At 35.8% G+C, this 24,753-nt stretch overlaps 2 protein-coding genes and 1 long non-coding RNA gene across 3 annotated transcripts; 2 read left to right on the top strand and 1 right to left on the bottom strand.

Moving 5' to 3' along the window:
- The first annotated feature begins 1,248 nt into the window (after positions 1 to 1,248).
- Positions 1,249 to 4,806, top strand: LOC132552222 (uncharacterized). Its single transcript, XR_009554322.1, has 3 exons — positions 1,249 to 1,290; positions 3,902 to 4,028; positions 4,701 to 4,806. It is a non-coding gene; the product is annotated as an uncharacterized LOC132552222 (long non-coding RNA).
- Positions 4,807 to 8,549: 3,743 nt separating this feature from the next.
- On the bottom strand, positions 8,550 to 9,434 carry LOC132552281 (uncharacterized). Its single transcript, XM_060216444.1, has one exon. The coding sequence runs from the start codon at positions 9,432 to 9,434 to the stop codon at positions 8,550 to 8,552; it is 885 nt and encodes a 294-aa protein (XP_060072427.1).
- Positions 9,435 to 17,205: 7,771 nt separating this feature from the next.
- Positions 17,206 to 17,745, top strand: LOC132552280 (uncharacterized). The gene has a single exon (XM_060216443.1). It carries the CDS (start codon positions 17,206 to 17,208, stop codon positions 17,743 to 17,745), a length of 540 nt encoding a protein of 179 aa, XP_060072426.1.
- The last annotated feature ends 7,008 nt before the right edge of the window (positions 17,746 to 24,753 follow it).

The raw sequence follows: 24,753 nt of genomic DNA, 5'->3' as shown, positions 1-24,753 counted from the left end.
GGTTCCGACATAGATTTAAAAGATGTCGGTCATTACACCGGTGACGTTTAACCAACTGCGAACAACGTAGCAACGACTGAGTTTGATTTATATATATAGATGAACATTTTCATGACATGTCTCTCCTAAGATAAAATTTTAAGACTTGTCGTAAGTTACCTTCTGATATGATATATGATGTTAACATTTAGATAGAAGTTTGAAATGTTTTCGAAACATTTCTTGTGGAAAGTCTTAACAGTGAATAAAAGATATATATATATTGAAATTCATGATAGGTGTTTATGTAAGCTGCCCTAATGTAGAACCTGCAGTTGCTGCCCTCAGTGACTGTTAATTACATGTACAAATATCAAAATGTTAAATGTTGACTTGTTTCTGTAAGCTGCCCTGATATAGAACCTCCAGTTGCTGCCCTCAGTAACTGTTAATTACATGTACAAATATCAAAATGTTAAATGTTCGATTATTTGTGAATGTGCTGGCAGAGACGTATATAGTAAAAGGATGATGTAATAATGAACTTGGAAATCAACAACAGGCCGACTTCCATCTTGGATTTAACATTTTAAACTTCATGTAACTTGTTAAGTTCTGAATTGACCTATTTTCTTACATTGCAGATGGTTGTCCCTGGTTTTTTATTTTGTAACTGATTGAAACATCATTTAAATCAACCAATGGCTCATCATTCAATTCTATATGTATGTTAATTTAGACCTATCCTACAAGCAAATGCGTCATAGATTAATGTTCAAGGTCACTTTTTGGAATTTAAGTTTCATCCCAATTTTTCATAACTGCAAGTTTACAGTGCCATCAGTCATGATGATACTTGTTAAATATTGTTAAATATAGAAAATACTTCTTCCTGATAATTTCCAGTTGGAGGATGGACTATTTTTACGTTTCATATGTTATACTGTAATAACGTTTATTCCTTTATATCGATACATTATGCACACACAGCATCTTTAAATGTCCTCGGTAGTTTAATTTCCTCAGATATTGACTCATCCAATTCTGTTAAAACTTTGACTTTGTGTTAGATTTTCTGCAGCATTTCAGAATCTAAATGACATCCTTCGTATCCACCATGACATTGATAGCAACCAATCTGAGGACTGGTTGAAATTTGAAATTAACATAAAATATTTTGTTGCATTGTACAACCGCATTGTAACAGGGATATCGGAATACTAGAAGATCGGCGGTTCCACCGAGGACAAGAAACTTCGGTCATTGCAGACATGGCGGAAAACCAACCAAACACATATACAAGGCTACATTGTAAGTTCATAGCACTGGCCGCCTGACTAAATGGCGGACAACACCATGGTATCGTCGTGACTCTATTAACGCAGTTTATCGATCGCTACAACAACTCACTCGTGCATGTGAGTTTACCTTAGGAATTGTTTTATTTGTGTGGTTGGTAAACGTGATTCCGGAGAGAAATATCGATGTGTTGTTACGTGGTCGACAGGCAGCCTCTTGGATTTTGGCTAGAAATATTTTTATTGCTATTTCTTAAGAAGTACTGCATAGACATCTCAAAATTCATATGTATGCTCCCTCTGGTCTCTCCTTTTCCTTGTTTGATTTTGGGACTGATCAGAAGAAACAAAATGGCTTCTAGACAGACAGTTTGGATTAGGCAGGCATACATTATCGTTCCTGGAAGGTTCAAATATCTTATCATTAAGAGCAAAAGCAGATAAGAGAAGAGAAAAGAAGGGAAGAGATCCAACATTCAAAGAGCATATAAAGATCAAACAATGGTGGACACCAAGATCTCGCTGGGATTTCTTGTTTTTAATGTTTCGTTTGATCCTAAACATAAGACAAATTATCGCAGCAATTCTTTCAAATCATCATTTTGATAAATGATTCTTCTATATACGCAAAGTACAATTAATCTGGCCCGAAAGGTCAAGATGACCTATAGCCATCGTGCTTCGGCCGTCGTTATGCGCCGACCATGCGCAGTCCGTCGTGCGTAAACTTTTTCTTTAAAACCCGACTCCTCTTTCATAGCTGGGTGGATTTCAACAGATATGGTCTGATGCATCATTTGGTGAGGGAAACCATTTCTTAAATTCAGAATTTTGATTCGACCCCAAAGGGGGAGGTACTGAAATTAGATTAAAAACGCTACTTCTCCTTTCTGCATGGTTGGATTTTATGGATCTGGGGTCGGGGCCCCAAAAGAGGAACTTAGACAATAGTTTGTTTTAAAACGCTACTCCTGTTTAATGCTTGAATGCATTTCAAACAAATTTGGTGTAAAATATCATTGAAGATGGGGAATCATTTCTTAAATTCGGAAAATTTATTTGACCCCTAGTTAATAGGAAAGACCTTGATCCGCTTGAAAGGTCACATGGATCAAATCTGTTAAAATCTGTTGATTTCTTCTCAATAACCAAAAGGCCAAAGATGATGATATTAGCTTTGTATCATGCGAGGATGTAGGGCTTAAAACTTCATTAATATGATGAATGACATTGGTACGTTTTCAAGATAAAATATATCAAATGTATTAAAATGTGTAGATAATTTCTTCTCACTAACCAAAAGGCCTAGGGTGCTAATGTTGGACCAACTTCCAAGCTCAAACGTGTTAAAAAGGCCAATGGTCTTAATACTGGGCCTCTAGCTTGCTTTTTCAACAAGTAATACGTCCGAAATAATGGCAATAGTGCAGGTATAAAGAGAACGATTTCAAGTGTGCAAAATTCATTTCATTTAGACCTATTTTACCTTTTTCTTATATAGGTCTTTATAGTGACGTGACCGTTAAGGCCACTAAGCCTTTAGTTAGTATTAATTGTCTCGGAGAACATCGTTGATATTTCATTGACCTTTGCAAGAAATACTTGATTTCACTTCGTGTCAGTGAGTGGATTCTCAAATACCCGTTAATTTCCTGGGTCAAAGTAATGCTGACAAACCCACAATCGTGATTTACCAAGGTAACATTGTAAAGCTGTCGATATCACAGCTGTGATTTACCATGGTAACAGTATTGTAAAGCTGACGATATCACAGCTGTGATTTACCATGGTAACAGTATTGTAAAGCTGACGATATCACAGCTGTGATTTACCATACTAACAGTATTGTAAAGCTGGCGATATCACAGCTGTGATTTACCATAGTAACAGTATTGTAAAGCTGGCGATATCACAGCTGTGATTTACCACGGTAACAGTATTGTACAGCTGGCGATATCACAGTCGTGATTTGTCAAGGTAACAGTATCGTACAGCTGACGATATCACAGCTGTGATTTACCAAGGTAACAGTATTGTACACCTGACGATATCACAGCTGTGATTTACCATGGTAACAGTATTGTACAGCTGACGATATCACAGCTGTGATTTACCAAGGTAACAGTATTGTACAGCTGACGAAACCAAAGTCGTGATTTACCATGGTAACAGTATTGTACACCTGACGATATTACAGCTGTGATTTACCATGGTAACAGTATTGTACAGTTGACGATATCACAGTCGTGATGTACCATGGTAACAGTATTGTACAGCTAACGATATCACAGTCGTGATTTACCAAGGTAGCAACAATATTGTACAGCTGACGAAACCAAGGCGTAAACATTGGCAACCTTTCAAACATGTAACATGATGTTCGTGTGGTTCTTTGTTAATAACTACATGCACTCTTTATTGTAATTTGAACGTAAATAATTTCTGTACTTTTATTGCGAAACCGTTGATATTGTGTTTTAATATGATGCATATGTACATCGATGCGATTAAGACAGATAACGAAAACATGCTTATATATTTATCATTTATTTATTTATTTATTTTATACACAACACGTCAAGTAAGTTTTGATAATTTCTTTTTTCCTAATGATGATTTTCCAGCAAGCTATATACCTCCGGACGAGGATGGAAATGTGGAGATTATAATAACAGTGGAAATGACTGACGGTAACTCATTTCGGATAAACGATGAAGCTGAATGTCGCGTAGACGTTACAGCAAAGGAGGGGTACGTAGAATATTTTGTTACTACCTGTCACATTTACCTTGGAACTTGACTTACTAAAAACGGTGTTTTAATAGTACATATTTATTATGACACGACTCAGATGACTTAAAATTACGTTACACTGTCAAAATTATATTGCAGAATTATGTGTTAAGGATCAGTCTGTATCCATTCGGAATTCAGTTGATCAATATCGAAAATAGCGTCATGCATTTGTTGCAATGACCTCACGATTAGTTCGCATTTCTTGGAGAAATTAATTTGCTGGAATAAAAACAGAAAAATATTGCCTCTTTTAGCAGACACTGGTCAATCCAGTGTGGTTATTATTATTATTATTATTATTGATATAACAAATGTAAATGTGAACTAGTTCATATATGAAAAACATGACTCAATATTATCATTATCAGTTTATGCTTCCGGAATGCAAACGAAATATATATATATAAAAAACAAACAAACAATCGTCGGACCAATGTTAAACACACATCGTAGTGCTTACAAGGGAAGATCCAACAGCATTGCTTTTCAAACAACTCTATGGAGCCTTAGATATAGATACAAAGTCCACGATGAAACGTTTAATTTGTGTTTTAGAAAAAAATAAAATCAACATGTCCTATGTCAATTACATTAAGAGGTTCGTTGTTGTTATACTTACCATTTCAGATATGTTACAGAAGTCCTGATACATAAATTAGATAAGAAAGGGACAATTGTCCACAGCTATCAGTGCAAAGAAATTTACTCACCTTACGATACTCAGGAGATCAAGATAGAGGTAAGAGGCTTGGAATGACTGAAATAATTCCTGTAAGGTTATATCAAAATAGTGGTAAGAGGCTTGGAATGACTGAAATAATTCCTGTAAGGTTATATCAAGATAGTGGTAAGAGACTTGGAATGACTGAAATAATTCCTGTAAGGTTACATCAAGATAGTGGTAAGAGGCTTGGAATGACTGAAATAATTCCTGTAAGGTTATATCAAGATAGTGGTAAGAGGCTTGGAATGACTGAAATAATTCCTGTAAGGTTATATCAAGATAGTGGTAAGAGGCTTGGAATGACTGAAATAATTCCTGTAAGGTTATATCAAGATAGTGGTAAGAGACTTGGAATGACTTAAATAATTCCTGTAAGGTTACATCAAGATAGTGGTAAGAGGCTTGGAATGACTGAAATAATTCCTGTAAGGTTATATCAAGATAGTGGTAAGAGACTTGGAATGACTGAAATAATTCCTGTAAGGTTACATCAAGATAGTGGTAAGAGGCTTGGAATGACTGAAATAATTCCTGTAAGGTTACATCTCCACATCCCATTATAGTTCCATTTTAGTCATTTCAATTTCAATCTTCCTTAATTCAAACGACAGAAAACAGGTTTTTTGTAATATTTTTTCTTTGTCTATTTATTTATTTATTTATTTATTTACTTTTTCCAGACGAGAGAAAAAGCTGTGGTTCTAAAGCTGAAGAAGACAACTTCAGATCCATGGTCGGTTTCTGAATTTCGCTAATAGATCTCACGAGGAATCAAGTCTTCATTTCTGAAGAAAATTAAGCCAAACATAAGGCTTGGCGATGACTGGAGAAAAAATCTTTTTTAAACGAGGATATCATTATATTTATAAGGTATTGCAAAATTATCAAAGTATGGTAAAACAAATCTGAAACTGCCTTCCCTAACGAGACTTCTCTCAATTCTAAAAATGAAAATAAAATTGGAACCATCACAGATAAAGTGTACTTTGTTGAATATTCTTGTAAAAAATTGACGATGACAACGGAAGACAACTGTAACTTTTTATAAAAAAAAACTGAACTCTGCCTGTGACACCTTAACACCTAAAAATAAGGTATTCTTGAAAACAGGGACGTATGTTACAGAGAGATAATAACTTAATATTTCTTGAGTAACGCTGTAGGGGAGAGAATCGAGCTAACTAGTCTTGTAATATTATTAACCAATTTGCTCCAATGTACATTGCTCTGACTTTTCTGAACAAAATAATTTCTGATAACTTTTGTTGTTTATAAAATTAAAATGCAATTACAGCCGAAATACCACCTTATATTGTACACCACCTTCAGCCCGAAACACCACCCTAAATTGTACACCACCTTCAGTCCGAAATACCACCCTATATTGTACACCCCATTCAGCCCTATATACCATCCTATATTGTACACCACCTTCAGTCCGAAATACCACCCTATATTGTACACCCCATTCAGCCCGAAATACCACTCTATATTGTACACACTTTCAGTCCGAAATACCATCCTATATTGTACATACACCACTTTCAGTCCGAAATACCACCCTATATTGTACATACACCACTTTCAGCCCGAAATACCACCCTATATTGTACACCACTTTCAGCCCGAAATACCACCCTATATTGCACACCACTTTCAGTCCGAAATACCACCCTATATTGTACATACACCACTTTCAGCCCTACATACCATCCTATATTGTACACCACTTTCAGCCCGAAATACTACCCTATATTGTACACCACTTTCAGTCCGAAATAACACGCTATATTGTACATACACCACTTTCAGCCCGTGATACCATCCTATATTGTACACCATTTTCAGCCCTACATACCACCCTATATTGTACATACACCACTATCAGTCCGAAATACCACCCAATATTTTACATGCACCACTTTCAATCCGAAACAACACGCTATATTGTACATACACCACTTTCAGCCCTACATACCATCCTATATTGTACACCACTTTCAGCCCGTAATACCTCCCAATATTTTACATACACCACTTCAGTCCGAAACAACACGCTATATTGTACATACACCACTTTCAGCCCTACATACCATCCTATATTGTACACCACTTTCAGCCCGTAATACCACACTATATTGTACATACACCACTTTCAGTCCGAAATCCCACCCTATATTGTACACCACGTTCAGCCCAACCATCTTAACCAACAGTAGATAAAGGACTAGAGGGAGATACCATCTTAACTAACAGTAGATAAGTTCTAACGGGAGATACCATCTTAACCAACAGTAGATAAATTTCTAGCGGGAGATACCATCTTAACTAACTGTAGATAAATTTCAAGTGGGATATACCATCTTAACAAACAGTAGATAAAGTTCTAACGGGAGATATCATCTTAACCAACAGTAGATAAAGGTCTAGCGGGAGATACCATCTTAACCAACAGTAGATAAAGTTTTAGCGGGATATATCATCTTAACCAACAGTAGATAAAGTTCTAGCGGGAGATACCATCCTAACCAACAGTAGATAAAGTTCTAGCGGGAGATACCATCTTAACCAACAGTAGATAAAGTTCTAGCGGGAGATACCATCGTAACCAACAGTAGATAACGTTCTAGCGGGAGATACCATCTTAACTAACAGTAGATATAGTTCTAGCGGGAGATACCATTTTAACTAACAGCAGATATAGTTCTAGCGAGAGAAACCATCTTAACCAACAGTAGATAAAGTTCTAGCGGGAGATACCATCTTAACCAACAGTAGATAAAGTTCTAGCGGGAGATACCATCTTAACCAACAGTAGATAAAGTTCTAGCGGGAGATACCATCTTAACCAACAGTAGATAAAGTTCTAGCGGGAGATACCATCTTAACCAACAGTAGATAAAGTTCTAGAGGGAGAAACCATCTTAACCAACAGTAGATAAAGGTCTAGCGGGAGAAACCATCTTAACTAACAGTATTTAACGTTCAAGTGGAATATACCATCCTAACCAAAAGTAGATAAAGTTCTAGCGGGAGATACCATCTTAACTAACAATATTTAACGTTCAAGTGGAATATACCATCCTAACCAACAGTAGATAAAGGTCTAGCGGGAGAAACCATCTTAACTAACAGTATTTAACGTTCAAGTGGAATATACCATCCTAACCAACAGTAGATAAAGTTCTAGCGGGAGATAACGACATCAGATAGATTTCCTGCATAAAATGCATATCGTGGAATCAAAACAATGTCAATGTTGTACATAGGAAAGTATCACGTGAGAATAAAAGAACTAGAATAAACAGGGGGAAATTTAAAATGAAGAATATACCAGCAGTGAGACTTTAGGACATTAGTTACATCAGCGGTGGGTCGCCATAATCCATTACAGTGCAGAAGGAATGGATCTCGCACTTTTTTCTTTTATTTGCCGATGGTTGAAGAAAAGCAAAAAAATCCCCATTATCTTTTACCATTAGTATCTTGATCAAATAGGAGAACAGGAACGCCCTTCTTCTAGTAACATAGGATTTTGTTTTCTTGGGGGTTCGGGAGGGGAGTTGGGGGACCATTTATTCCTATCCATGAGTGTAGAATTACATTACAGTTTGATTTGATATATGTTATTTGTACACGGTGTGTATAGTCCACATAACAAAGTGCTCTTGATGTTTTGTTATAGTCTACAAAGCTGCAATAAAAATACAAAATACTTGAACACTCCGCGTCTTATATTTCATCATGAAACGTTATTGTTGTGACGTTGAATTTTCACCTTTTTTTTCACTTTTCTTGTTAATATCATCGCACTTTTCCTTGCCAATAGCAGAACAGCTTGTGTTGATTATTTGTTTTGCGCCGTAGCGGTAGTCGCACTTGCCCTTGACAGTCCAGACCGACTGCCCGTTTATGAACTTTAAGTCACCAGGCTTTCGTTTGTTTGACAAATTGATTATCTCGACTAAATCTCCTCTAGCAATGTAGGCTTTTTCCCAACTATCCGGATCTATGATTTCAACCTCCATCAAACCACTTACATGAACTTTTGCCTCGAAATTGCCCTTATATTCTTCTTCAAGAATTTCCATTACAGCAGTGACTTGATTTTGCGCAGGCACGGGGATTTGACTGTCTGTAGACCAGGTCAAAGTTCGCGCCTTACTTGTTTTAGTAGAGTTTACAGAAGATTTGTCTTTAGCCAATTGTCCGCCAATTTTTGTATTCAAAATTTTTGGAATTCCTACTTGAAATGATGCTGTCGTACCTCCTTTCTTGAAACCGGTTGTAATGGTGATATCCTCAGTGATTAAAGTGGAGCGTTCGCACTTAAAAGCATGCTTCTGACTTTCACCTGTGTAGTTGTTGAATGTCGATTCAAACACACATTGACTCATTTTATTTGGTATAGATTTTCCTGCTTCCTCAGGCTGATTGGTGATTTGTGTGAATATAGTTTCTCCCTGTTTTTCGATAATGGTTTTATCAAAATGAGGCACTATTATCATATCTTTTCCCTTATACCGCTCTAGTCTATCGCTGATCTTTAAAGCATTTTCCCACTTTTCCTTTGCCCAACTCTTCACTATGGCATCCAAATCAGTGATGGTGTCTTCAGAGTTCCTGTCTCCTTCCATTCCTGTGTAAAAGTACAGAATGATTATATGGTCATTGAATTACGATTTCGAGATAAACGTCAAAACATAAAAACGATTTAAAATAAAACGATCATTCGTACGTAAAATAAAGCAACATGTGTTACACACATATTTCATATTCAATAACTGAGAAGGTATGCAAATTATTGCTCGTAATTACAAAATCACCTGACTGTATATAGTGTCGTTACATTTTTATGCAATCATACAAACTATCCAAACTCATGTATTTACTGATAGTTTGCAGGCTATTAATCAATATCCCAAAATCTTCTAGCGTCTTACTGTGCATTTGACGTAATGTTTTTTGGAAGTTTGCGTAAGATATTTGTTAAATGTCCGATGATACACTGTACTTGCGGATATCATATCCGCTCTATCGTTGTCCGTTTACAATCGACCAATCCAAGGTTATCTCCCTTGCGTACATCTGGCGTGCGGTAAGCATTGCATACTGGTTTTTTTAACAGATTAATCAATTTTCCAAACACGTAATTACAGTTGTTCTTTGAAAAAAAAAGTTGCATGAGTTCATTTACTTTTCTTTCTTTTCATTACATCACATTTTACATTTGGAATTATCTGCCATGTTGGGTTCTGTTGTTGTCATCTTGTTAACATTAAAAAAAATAAATGGACAGTGTATATCTGATATAACCGGATAAAACTGCATTCAAACCAACATAGAATACCATACATGTACATATTTGGAGAAGCAACTGATTTATCTTTACAAGTTTCCGATTTTAGCCATGGTCACTGAGTAGGCAAGACACATTTATGCTGCTCTGATATACTTTCATGCTGGTTTTTGGAGGATTTCAGTAATTTTCTTTGTACCAAGCATGTATAAGTAGTTTTACTATTAGATGATGGATTTGGATTCTTGGTATTATTATGTATCACTGTGCTAGTAGAAAAGGACCTGCCTCTGCAACCAGGCACAGCCTGGCTGTGGATGATGACTTTAAGGAAGATATTGCCAAGATAAAAGCACAGCTGGATAATGTAGCAACAAAGGGAGACATAGAGACATTGTCATCTGGGTTAGTGAAAACAGCAGACATAGAGAAGATAGTGAGTAAGATTGTAGAAGAGATGAGGAAAACCCTGGAAAAGGATATAGACAGAAAGATCTCGGAACAGATGGGGAAGGTCAAGCAGGAGATGGATAGCCTGAATATTCATAACCACCGACTACAGGAATCCCTACAGGCCAAACAGAAGGAAATAGACGAAATGAGGGGACTTCTGAAAGAACGACAGAAAGAAATGGAGAGAGTAAGGAATGAGTTAAGTAAAGAAATGGTAGAGGTGAAAAGGATGGCGATGGATAGGATACGGAAAGGAAATTATAATGAACAGTACAGCAGGCGAAACAATATCAAGGTAATGGATTTCCCTGAGCTAGAAAGTGTGAAGGAGGAGAACAAGAGGGACATAGTGGGTGACTTCTGTAGGGAGGTGAACAAGAAGATTCCAGTATCAATTAGCCCTAACGACCTTTTGGCAGTACACCGGGCTCCTGGGAGAGACATTCATAGGGCGCGGCCATTAGTTGTGAAGTTCATGAGGAAAGAGGTGAGGAACAATGTGATAAGACACAAGAAGGAGCTACGAGAGACAATGAAACTGGTGGATGATGTCACAAAAGATAACGCTGGACTAATAAATAGACTAAAGAGGGACAGTCGAGTCGAGAATGCATGGTATTTTAATGGACCCGTTTTTGCATCATTTGATGGTGTGAGAAAGCCAGTGGACCTGTTTGACACTATCGATGATGTGTTCAAAAGAAGGTAGACGTGCAGACTAATGTATTGTGGTGTGTATATTATTATTTATGTGTTGGGATTTCTTAGTGAATTCTAAAGGAAGTGTTTCCAAAATATTCTGATAAAATGGAGTACAATGTGTAAGAGATGAAATTTTTTTTCCACGAAGAGGTAAGAAATATATATATATATATACATGTATATCCCTATTCACAATGTCAAATATGCCACCAGCTACGTATAGGTTTCGTTTGATGAAGCTTTAGGCGCATGTCTTAAAATACAAGTATCTTTTGTAAATCAGAGCATGCAGTGTAGCCAGTAACCATGCTGAACCAACTATGTTTTTTACTGTGTTGTATGGAAATGAAAGAAGTGTGAATGTGGTCAAACAGATGTTAAATTTACAATTAACCAATACTTAAAGTTGTTTCAACATTTTTACAGTAATTGTGACGGATAGTGGGAGGGGAGTGGGTGGGTACCTCTGGGATGGGCTAGCTGTACACTGGGTGCTCTACTTCTGTAGCTATGGGTAGTATAAAGATAATGTCTATGAATGTAAGGGGACTGAACTCTGACAGGAATAAGAGGAGGGATGTGTTTCACTGGACAAAAAAGAAACAATTTGATATTTTATGTTTACAAGAAACACACTGTGTTGACAATGTAGAAAAAATATGGGAAAGGGAATGGGGTTACAAATGTGTCTTTAGTAATTACACTTCAAGGTCAGCAGGGGTAGCTATATGTTTGAGAAATACATTTGAGTATGTGATACATGGTAGCAGAATAGATGCTGGGGGAATTTTTATTATACTTGATATTTCTATTAATCAAAACAGATTGTCCCTAGCTTGTATATATGGGTCAAATCAAGATTCTCCTGTGTTCTTTGAGAACTTTCTGTCCACCTTACAAGTCTTTAATAATACTTCTATAATATTATGTGGGGATTGGAACACGGTACAGAATAGAGAAATAGAAACACACAACATTTTACACAATAATAACCCTAAATGTCAAGAGGCAATAAAAAATATTATTTCTACATATGACCTTATAGACCCATGGAGGTGTTTTTATCCAGACTTAAGAAACTTAACCTGGAGGCAGAAAAACCCTATTCGCCAAAGTAGGCTAGATTATTTTTTAGTGTCAGAAGATATATTTTCAAAAACAAAAGATTCAAAAATTATACCTGGTTATAGAACAGATCACTCATTTATAGTATTAGATGTAAATTTTAGTACATGTAATGTAGAACGTGGTTGGGGATATTGGAAACATAATGCTTCTCTATTAGAAGATTTAACTTATGTACAACAAGTCAAGGATTGTATTACGCAGACTATAGATGAATATATTGTGGAAGGTGATAGAAATAACATTGAAAATATTGTATTGCGGGTAAATGACCAAATTTTTTTGAAATTTTAAAAGTAAAAATTCGCTCTCTTTCTATTTCCTATTCAATTGCAAAAGCAAAACGTAAACGAAAACTTGAGAAAGATTTAGAATAAGAGATTGAAGAACTTGAAAAACAAATGAATCTTAACCCTACTGATAACTTATGGGAAGAATTCAGTAACAAAAAACAGGAACTTGAATCAATGAGGAAAACTAAAGTAGATGGTCTTCTTTTAAGGTCAAAAGCAAACTGGTATGAAAATGGGGAAAAGGGAACAAAATACTTCTGTGATTTAGAAAAGCATCATTTTGTAAATAAAAGTATAACTGAACTTATAACAGAGAATGGGGATATACTGGATGATCAAGGGGAGATAATTGAAGTAGAAGCAATTTTTTTATAAGATTTTATACACATCTAAACATGATGAATTGACAGAATTAGAAAATTCACATTTTTTCCAACATCATATTAAGTTAAATAATACGGATAAGAATAGTTGTGAAGGGGTCTTAAAACTCTCTGAAATAGCAAAAGCTTTGAAAAATATTGATAATAGGAAAAGTCCGGGGTCTGATGGTTTTTGTGCAGAATTTTATAAATTTTTTTGGAAGGACTTAGGGGTTTTCTTACTTAGATCGTTTAATTTTGCTTATAGTACGGGACAATCGTCAGATTTTCAAAAACAAGGAATTATTTCTTGCATCCCTAAGGAAGATAAAGATAGACGATACCTAAAAAAACTGGCGACCTATTTCTTTATTAAATGTAGATTACAGGATTGCTACTGCAGCTATAGCCAATAGAATTAAAAATGTTCTTCCAAATATAATTAGTGAGACGCAAACAGGTTTTATTAAGGATAGGTTCATAGGGGATAATACAAGGCTTCTGTATGATATCATGACATTATTAGAAAAAAAAAATCAGTGTGGGCTGTTGTTTGTATTAGATTTCGAAAAGGCATTTGACTCAATTGAGTGGAGTTTTATTACCAAGGCTTTGAAATCTTTAAGTCTTCATGCACATGGTATGAGTTTTTTTTACAGAAATTCCAAAAGCTGTATACTGAATAATGGTCATTTATCACCTTTTTTGAGTTAAGTAGAGGTTGTCGTCAGGGCGACCCATTGTCACCATATATGTTTATAATTGGAGTAGAACTTCTAGCCTTATCATTGAAATCAAATAATAACATAAAAGGCGTAGTTATAACAGAAAACCAGTTCTTATTAGGCCAATATACTGACGATGCCTACCTTCTACTTGACGGTAAGAGTCAGTCTTTATATGCTGCAGTTGGGTTGAGTAATTTTGCTATAGTATCAGGACTAAAGATAAATTTACATAAGTCTACACTGTACTGGATAGGAAATAAAAAATTCTCAAATGAAAGAATATGCCCTGACTTGAATATATCCTGGTCAAATGCAAACTTTAAACTGTTGGGTATTATGTTTTCATTAAATCTAGAAAACATGGAACGTATCAACTATGAAAGGAAACTAAAACAGACTAATAAACTTTTACGATTCTGGTCATGTCGAGATCTTACCTTAATTGGACGCGTTACAATTATAAAAACTCTTATCTTGCCCAAGTTTGTTCATCTGTTTTCCTCCCTTCCAAATCCCTCCAGAACTTATGTTAATAAGTTAAATAAAATTTTAAAACTTAAAAAGTTAAACGTAATACTCTATTTGCATGTAGAGAAATTGGTGGGCTTGACATGACTCATGTCTCTTCTTTCATTAAATGTCTAAAAGTAAAATGGATTGGAAGAGTATTTAAGAACTTGAAGGTTACATGGATAACTTTGTTAAAAGAAATATTACCGTTTGAAATTGAACTACTGTATGACCTCGATAGGAAAAAACTTGGGGAATTTGGGAAATGTATTAAAAATCCATTTTGGAGAGATGTAATTCTTACTTTATCAGAAATCCAAAGTGAGCCTGACACGTTGTCACAATATTTATGCAAAAGTTTAATAAATTTTGTACCAGTTAAAAATATAAAGCTCTGTAAACAGTGGAAAATGCTAAATGGTCCAGGAACAGTTTGGGATTTATTTCATAATGGGGTAATTAGAGAATTCAATGAGTTAGAAGCAGTGCACTCTTTTATTCAGTATTACTCTATAGTAAACAAGATAGACAAAAACTGGAAGCCAGCATACAGAAATGAGATAGAACAGAATAGAGTTATAATACCAACTAGACAGGAAAATATTGTATCAGTTATGTTAAGCAGAACTGACTGGAAGTTTATTTACTGGAAACTGGTTCAACAAGTTGCAATAAAACCTGTAAGAAGTCAAGAGAAATGGAAATCGGTAATAGAAATAGATGATGATTTTAACTGGCATGATGTATACATTAATACATTTAAATATACAATGGAAACAAAATTACAATCATTCCAATATAAAATTAATCATAGGATTCTGCCTACAAATGATTTGTTAGTAAAAATGAAACTAATTTCAAATAGGTTTTGTACATTCTGTAATCGGGAAACAGAAACTTTAGAACATATCTTTGTCCATTGCTTATGTACGGAGATTACAAGAAGAGTTTAATTTATGGTATACTGAATGTGATGGCAGACATCCATATTACAACTTTACAGTTGCAGATATTCTTCTGGGTGGTCCAAAGTATGGGCAATTATTTAACCATTTTTTAATTTTAATGAAATATCACATATATTGCTCACGCTTAAAAGATTCCATTCCAAATTTTAGAACATGTAGAATGATTTTTGCAAAAACCATGAAATTAGAAAAGTACATTTGGGAGAAAAATAGATCATAACTACTCTTCCAGAATAAATGGGGTGATTTTGAACAATATTTGAATAACATAGACCCTTAGGAAAATAAAGGAATACTAATTCCTGGCAAAAAAGTTCTTTCCCCTTTTGAAGTAATTTATGTATAATGTCTGTGACTGCATGGGTGGGTATCCGGTGTCCGATTGGCCTGTTTGGGAGGTGCTCTCCTTTAAGGGATGATGTTTTTTTACAAATGTAGAATTTGTTGTAAACAAAACTCTTTGTAAATAATTGAATGATGAACCACATATTGATTGAGTGACAGAATGAATGAGTTAATTACAAATTGAATGAATGAATACCAGAATAAAGAATGAATTACTAAATGAATGGATTACAGAATGAACGAATGAATTATAGAATGAATGAACTACAGAACAATTGAATGAATGAACTACAGCATGAATGAATTACAGAAGGAATGAAAAAAAACGTACAGCAGACATATCAAATGAGCGTATTCTTTGAGTGGATGGATGAATAAATGGTGGATGAATGGATAAACAAATATAAGGATGTTGAATGAGAGCCCTCTTATACGAGGACATATTTGTACAGATGCTGAATCTGGGGCCCCAACCCCGGCAGTATTTATATGTTTATATATGTCCTGGGCAATAAAAAAAAAGTATTTTCCTTGAGCAGCATTAGTTTAAAATCTACCATTTAAAATAAACAAATTATGATTTCTACAGAAATCAAGAAACGTTCACCATTACTTTTTAAATGAAGGCTTGAGTACGTCTCATCAGAAAAATATTGACATTGGACAAAAAAAAACAACAACTGGCTCTTCAATATGCGAGACAGTTTTACTATAAATTCAAAGATTGTGCAAAAGTGAATAACACCTTTTGACACAATTTAGCGTCAAACAATGAATTAAACTTCATGATACAGCTGTTTCGTTCTTCGAGGACTCGTCTGCCATGCTAAGGCCGTGAAAGGAGGAGTGCCAATTTGGGCCTTCTGGTGGCCATGACGAATACTTTTTATTTTTTGTCTATTAAAAACTTGAGGTCAGGCGGTAATGACATGACATGTATAATTATACTAAGTTGATTTGGTGGTCATGGTGACAGATTTGGTGGTGGCCATAGTAAAAGATTTGGTGGTGGTCATAGTGATGGTTTGGTGGTGGTCATAGTGATAGGTTTAGTGGTGGTCATAGTGATAGATTTGGTGGTGGTCACAGTGATAGGTTTGGTGGTGGTCATAGTGATAGGTTTGGTGGTCAGTGATAGTTTTGGTGGTGGTCATAGTGATGGGTTTGGTGGTAGTCATAGTGATATATTTGGTGGTGGTCATAGTGATTGGTTTGGTGGTAGTCATAGTGATAGATTTGGTAGTAGTCATAGTGATAGGTTTGGTGGTGGTCATAGTGATAGGTTTGGTGGTCATAGTGATAGGTTTGGTGGTGTGTCATAGTGATAAGTTTGGTGGTCATAGTGATAGGTTTGGTGGTGGTCATAGTGATAGATTTGGTAGTAGTCATAGTGATAGGTTTGGTGGTGGTCATAGTGATAGGTTTGGTGGTCATAGTGATAGGTTTGGTGGTCATGGTGACAGATTTGGTGGTGTGTCATAGTAAAAGATTTGGTGGTGGTCATAGTGATAGGTTTAGTGGTGGTCATATTGATATATTTGGTGGTGGTCATAGTGATAAGTTTGGTGTTGGTCATAGTGATAGGTTTGGTGGTCAGTGATAGGTTTGGTGGTGGTCATAGTGATGGGTTTGGTGGTAGTCATAGTGATAGGTTTGGTGGTCATAGTGATAGGTTTGGTGGTGGTCATAGTGATAGATTTGGTAGTAGTCATAGTGATAGGTTTGGTGGTGGTCATAGTGATAGGTTTGGTGGTCATAGTGATAGGTTTGGTGGTGTGTCATAGTGATAGATTTGGTAGTAGTCATAGTGATAGGTTTGGTGGTGGTCATAGTGATAGGTTTGGTGGTCATATTGATAGCTTTGGTGGTGGTCAAAGTGATAGGTTTGGTGGTGGACAAAGTGAAAGGTTTGGTGGTAGTCACAGTGATAGATTTGGTAGTAGTCATAGTGATAGGTTTAGTGGTGGTGGTAGTGATAGGTTTGGTGGTGGTCATAGTGATAGATTTGGTGGTGGACATAGTGATAGGTTTGGTGGTAGTCATAGTGATAGATTTGGTAGTAGTGATAGTGATAGGTTTTGTGTTGGTCATAGTGATAGGTTTGGTGGTCATAGTGATAGGTTTGGTGGTGGTCATAGTGATGGGTTTGGTGGTGTGTCATAGTGATATATTTGGTGGTGGTCATAGTAATTGGTTTGGTGGTAGTCATAGTGATAGATTTGGTAGCAGTCATAGTGATAGGTTTGGTGGTGGTCATAGTGATAGGTTTGGTGGCCATAGTGATAGGTTTGGTGGTGTGTCATAGTGATAGGTTTGGTGGTCATAGTGATAGGTTTGGTGGTGATCATAGTGATAGATTTGGTAGTAGTCATAGTGATAGGTTTGGTGGTGGTCATAGTGATGAATTTGGTGGTGATCATAGTGATAGGTTTGGTGGTCATATTGATAGATTTGGTGGTCATAATGATAGATTTGGTGGTGGTCATAGTGATACAGTTGGTGGTAGTCATAGTGATATATTTGGTGGTGGTCATAGTGATAGATTTGTTAGTAGTCGTAGTGATAGGTTTGGTGGTGGTCATAGTGATAGGTTTGGTGGTCATAGTGATAGGTTTGGTGGTGTGTCATAGTGATAGGTTTGGTGGCCATAGTGATAGGTTTGGTGGTAGTCATAGTGATACATTTGGTGGTGGTCGTAGTGATGGGTTTGGTGGTAGTCATAGTGATATATTTGGTGGTGGTCATAGTGATAGATTTGGTGGTGGTTTTGGACGGTTGGGTGTAATTTGTATGGAGGTTATCAGCCTATGACACATACGGAACATTACACTAGTGGGTGTTACATAGATGAACAAGCTAGCAATATTGATGTCAAATTAAACACATAAATTAATGATCGAACAAGAAAATTACCAAGCTGTTTCCAAAAATGTATTCAACTGTAAAACCATGTGATCCAGGGCTTTTGTTATTTTTCGTGTATGCTAATGTTTTACTTTCTTCCTCCATTGATATTTATCCCTGATTTGTTAGAATCAGCATCACTAAGTTTAGGAATGTTAGGAACGTGTCAAGGGTGACATTTTCAAGATTTCTGTTAGAGTCATATAGCTTTTCATAAAAACATTTAACTTCTTCTAAAATATGTTCTTGATTTGTAATAAAAATCCCATTATCAAGCTGTAGTTTTGGAATAAATTTATATTTTCAAGACTAAAAAAGTAACTAGTTGGTTTGCTCCTTCCTCTTCCCATCGAGTCCTAGATCTTCTATGGATTACTTAAGTTTATTTTCCTGTTTGCTTTGTATCTTCTTCTTATAATCAGCAAACGAAATTGTTTCCCCTCTTATATTCACTAATAGAGTTTCAAAAATAACTGATCGCTAATAATGTACTGTAAAAGTGAGTCTTGTATGTCATTAATATTAGCCAAATTGTAAACTGGAAGACAACATTGTATTTCAGTTTCTTTAATTACATTTTAACAATACCTGTATATTCCACATCATATAATAGAGAGTTATTGAAATTCCAAAGTCCTTAACCTTTTTCATATTCATGAAGTTTTATCCATTTTTCATCTCTTTTGTATTTTGAACCTTTTAAAACAAAATAATGATTTTGAGTGGTTTGGACTTTCAGCTAATTTGTTTTATATATTAAGGTATACAACATATGTTTGGTGTTGGTTAGTTGGCCGATTGGGTCCGTTGTGTGATATGAAGCTGGACGTGTTTGATATTCGTTAGTTTGCCTGTTGGGTCCGTTGTGTGAAATGAAGCTGGACGTGTTTGATGTTCGTTAGTTGGCCGGTTGGGTCCGTTGTGTGATAAGAAGCTGGACGTGTTTAATATTCGTTAGTCTGGCGGTTGGGTCCATTGTGTGATAGGAAGCTGGACGTATTTGATGTTCGTTAGTTTGCCTGTTGCGTCCGTTGTGTGATAGGAAGCTGGAGGTGTTTGATGTTGGTTAGTTTCCCTGTTGGTTCCATTGGATGATAGGAAGCTGGACGTTTTTGATGTTCGTGAGGTTGTCTGTTGGGTCCGTTTAGTGATAGGGAGCTGGACGTGCTTGATGTTCGTTAGCATGCCTGTTGGGTCCGTTGTGTAATATGAAGCTGGGCGTGTTTGATGTTGGTTAGTTTGCCTGTTGGTTCCGTTGTGTGATAGGAAGCTGGACGTGTTTGATGTTGGTTAGTTGCCTGTTGGTTCCATTCTGTGATTGGAAGCTGAACGTGTTTGATGTTCGTTAGCATGCCTGTTGGGTCTGTTGTGTGATATGAAGCTGGGCGTGTTTGATGTTGGTTAGTTTGTCTGTTGGTTCCGTTGTGTGATATGAAGCTGGGTGTGTTTGATAACAGCTTGTTAGCCTGTTTATTCCCATTGTGTGATAGGAAGCTGGACGTATTTGATGTTCGTTAGTTTGCCTGTTGCGTCCGTTGTATGATATGAAGGTGGACGTGTTTGATGTTCGTTAGCATGCCGATTGGTTCCGTTGTGTGATAGGAAACTGGACGTGTTTAATAACAGCTAGTTTGCCTGTTTGTTCCATTGTGTGATATGAAGCTCGGCGTGTTTGATAACAGCTTGTTTGCCTGTTTGTTCCGTTGTGTGATAGGAAGCTGGACGTGTTTCATGTTCGTTAGCATGCCTGTTGGGTCCGTTGTGTGATATGAAGCTGGGCGTGTTTGATGTTGGTTAGTTTGCCTGTTGGTTCCGTTGTGTGATATGAAGCTGAACGTGTTTGATGTTGGTTAGTTTGCCTGTTGCATCCGTTGTGTGATATGAAGCTGGACGTGTTTGATGTTCATGAGGTTGTCTGTTGGGTCCGTTTAGTGATAGGAAGCTGGACGTGTTTGATGTTGGTTAGTTTGCCTGTTGGGTCCGTTTAGTGATAGGAAGCTGGACGTGTTTGATGTTGGTTAGTTTGCCTGTTGGTTCCGTTGTGTGATATGAAGCTGGACGTGTTTGATGTTGGTAAGTTTGCCGGTTGGTTCCGTTGTGTGATATGAAGCAGGACGTGTTTGATGTTGGTTAGTTTGCCGGTTGGTTCCGTTTAGTGATATGAAGCTGGACGTGTTTGATGTTGGTTAGTTTGCCTGTTGGGTCCGTTTAGTGATAGGAAGCTGGACGTGTTTGATGTTGGTTAGTTTGCCTGTTGGGTCCGTTTAGTAATAGGAAGCTGGACGTGTTTGATGTTGGTAAGTTTGCCGGTTGGTTCCGTTGTGTGATATGAAGCAGGACGTGTTTGATGTTGGTTAGTTTCCCGGTTGGTTTGTACAAATTGAGAACGTGACATTGGTTGTTTGGATTGACCAAGATTCACATGCGTGGTGTCGTCGATGAATCAGAAGGCGCTTAATCAACTGCTCTTTTTCTTCCTATTTGTTTTGCCCTAGCTTTATTGAATTGATTAAACTTAATGATTACGTTGAGATATAGGTATTTTTCTTTTCATTTTAATGAAGTTACCTTTGTTATCCCTCTTTTCCACTAATGTTTATAGAATATCGGTTTGTTTAAATTATATGTTCGTGTTTCCAAATACATTTGGGTGGAGGACTCCTTGTTTAGTGGTATCAAAGTTTTTTTATTTTATTTTTCATCAAGTTATCATTCTTTCATCGTTCTCATCATCATAACAATCATTATTCATTCATCATCCTCATCAAAGTTACACCATTCATCATCGTTATTATCATAACAATCATTCATTCATTCATCATCATCATCATCATCATCATCATCATCATCATCATCATCATCATCATTATTATCATGACAACCATCATTATAGTTCATTCATCACCATCAAGTTACCATCCATTCGTCATCCTTATCATCAAAACAACAATGATTATTTACTGATCATTAACAAAGTTGTCTTTCATTCTTTCTTCATCATCACCATCTTCATCATCATCCACCTCACAGTGATGGTAATCTATTTTTCATCATCATCATCCTCCCCATCCAGCTCATCATCACTGAACATGATAATATTATAACCATTATCATTAAATACCCATCAACATACAATTTTGAGCCTCCTCCTCATCAGAGAGAGAGAGAGAGAGAGAGAGAGAGAGAGAGAGAGAGAGACATGATAATTCAGTTTTGTACAATAACAAATAGCATTAGGTAGACAGAAAGTGTAGGCAAAAGTCAACAACGATATAGTTGAATACAAATGCGCAATCTTACTAACATATCCTAACAGTTTAATATAGCGGTACAAATAAAGATATGTACAATATATAGTGGTATCAAAGTTGATTTGAATAATAAAATTGCTAATGTATAATGTTTGTAAATATCTGATAACATTTCCCTACATAAGGCTGTGTTGAATGCCATATTGTAAGTTTGAAGTTCACATTTATGTCAGATTTCTTGCAATTTTTTGTAAAGAATCGGACATTACGTTTGACTGACCTAGATAGACTAAAGTAATATTGATCGACGCCCATTACTATTTCAGGCTGACCTCCAAGCCTCCATTTCACTGTGTATTTTTTTTTTATGTAATCAGATTAGTTGTATAATGTCTGCGGTTATTAACATAAAATTTAACATAATCAGTATATGTATAAATACTTCTTTTATTAGCATTTCGTAGATTTTTTAAATTACATTTCCAGTACAATAATTTATAAATAAATGTACTAATAATCTGTTTACTTTTAGATGTAATTCACCAAGGTACTTAGCTTTTGATCAAAGGTTGTATTTGTGGGGATATTTCTAGATAACAGTCTTGTAAATGTAAATTCCATATACAAAACATGATTTTGATTATTTTCTTGTTTAAAGTTTTCTTCAGCTTTTAACTGCGACTTGGCCATTGTGTCTTTCATTCGTTTGTATTCTTTGGAATAAACAGAATTAGATCTATCATCGGTCTAGACCTTCATAAAGAATCATACATATGAAGACCAAATTGATACATTACAAAACGTTAAATGACATCATTTTTAAAATGTGGTAACCTTCTAGTTATATTTCTGCTCGTAATAATAGCTGTAGGTAGATACAGTGTTTGTCTTGGTATCATGACTCGAGTATATTGTAAACATTCGGTTTTAAACCGCAGTTGTTGTATAGTATTACCCTATATCACCATTTTTTAAATACCCGACAAGGTATGCTACCACAAATATATGTATGATTCTTTGATCTCAAATGTTGATTTCTAGTAGTCACTAATATAACCGTAGATAATTTACTGTTAGTATACCACAACAATATAACAATATAAAAAACTTGATTTGACGAGATGCGAGTAAATTATAAATAAACATGATTTATATATATATATATATCCGATCACTCTGTGAAACCGGTGTGTGGAAGTATTGTTACCTCGTTACGTCATTTACAGTAACTAGCATTAAAGTGGTCGATAACAGGGATGTCGTAGTAACCAGGTATTTTCTTTTGATTAATGTTTATCAGATATAATTATTTAATGACAGCTGAACATTTGATGATGCACTAATGTATTTACAATATCATCTTTGTGGCGCCTTTATTTAAAGTTCTTCTTAAACCATCAACTAAGTAGAGTATTTGAAAACCATAAATCTACCCATCCATATCCAATTAAAACTTCTGAGTAAATTTCCATTGACAGATGGTATTTGTCTTTGTCATCGATTCAAAATACCATCGAAACAGCAAAACACATTGTACTGTATCAGTAGTTAATTACTGGTAAGAAAAAGCAAAATGGTGATTTTACACTGTCATGGAGGGAATTCTTACGTAAATTTTGGGTGATTATTAAAACATTGAAAAGCATTTAAATATTTTCATCAGTCACTGAGAAGAAAAATGGCGGTATCAAATCCAAAATGGCGAACCAGAACAGACAGTGCCCTGTCTGCATATCTAATCCTAATTATGCTGCATATCAGACCAGAAAGAAAGGCGGCATCTTACAATACGATTATAAGTACTTGTGCTTATTGTTTAATATATCTATATTCTATAAGTATGCCTGATATGACAACATACATTTTCTCTTAACTGTCATCAGCACGATGCTTTTCTGCATTTATCATATGATTAACTGGAAACGTGAAGAACAAATGAATTTTAACCGTTTAGCGTTCGCGTCGTACAATTCACAATCAGGCAGTTTACAAACAAATTAATCTAAAATCCGTGTACTGATTGAAAAAATTAAAACAAACACAAGAAGAAATAAAGCCACATTACCTTTGATCCGATTTCTCAGTGGAATGGTACAAAACTCCTTCTCGCAACCTTTCTCAGTGGAATATATACTTTTTTGTATATACTTTTCTCTGTAGAATGGTAGAACACTCTTTAAAGCAACCCTTCTAAATGGAATGGCATAAAACTCTATACAGTATCTTTTTCGGTATAACACTTCTTGTAACAACCTTATATCTCTATAACCATTGATAAACTGATCCTCTTTTCATTGTTTCTTTAAAAATATCACCAGCCGACGCTGTGAATGACGCTGTGATTGGTCAAACAAGACACGTGATTCCAAACAAGTCACAAATAATTATGATAATAACAGAGCACGCCCAAACCATGCGACGGAGAAAATGTAATGTTTCATAGTGCGCATGTTTGCTTATTGAGGATTGGGATAAATGAGGTTTACACGTGACTTGGGTTATGTTAATGTGCATCTGTTCATCGATAATGTGTTCAAAATCAATAATAATATCAGTCTTTCTTCTCTTGATATGCACAATCCATTTTTTGTGGATGTTTCATACTTCTACACCTTGTGGCTGGATATCTAGTTATCACTTTTCCATGTTTCTGACGGTTTAAAGTCTACACTTCAGCTATATGCTATATGCAGAATATGCTAAAATTGTCACTAGCTCTACTTAGTGCAAAGTTTATGGTATGGTACATTATTGTTTATATTTGTATGTTTACTGTTCCAGGTGAGCGAACACTATTGTAAGACAAGGAAATAAAATGAGCACCCAAACCAAATCATCGGCAGCATGGAAAAATCAGAAAATGGACATGCTCGGCTCTTCTTCATTTCTTGGATAGTTGTGAATGGAACTTAACCGTTCGTGAACATAGCTTAACTCGTTGTTGCAGAATTACAGTAATGATGAACTTCTCTGAATATGCCAAAACGTTACAAAAAGGATATGATTAGGTGTTCCG

The sequence above is a fragment of the Ylistrum balloti genome, unplaced genomic scaffold (genome assembly GCF_031769215.1).
Source record: "Ylistrum balloti isolate Yb309-2 unplaced genomic scaffold, AGI_CSIRO_Ybal_v1 Utg370242, whole genome shotgun sequence".
Lineage (NCBI taxonomy): Eukaryota > Metazoa > Mollusca > Bivalvia > Pectinida > Pectinidae > Ylistrum > Ylistrum balloti.
Note: the sequence above shows the minus strand (reverse complement) of the source record. Positions and strands in the feature narration are given on the sequence as shown.

Bases quoted from the DNA above. Each gene is read 5' to 3' on its own strand.
- LOC132552281 (XM_060216444.1), bottom strand. From the start codon at position 9,434: ATGGAAGGAGACAGGAACTCTGAAGACACCATCACTGATTTGGATGCC.
- LOC132552280 (XM_060216443.1), top strand. From the start codon at position 17,206: ATGGGTTTGGTGGTAGTCATAGTGATAGGTTTGGTGGTCATAGTGATA.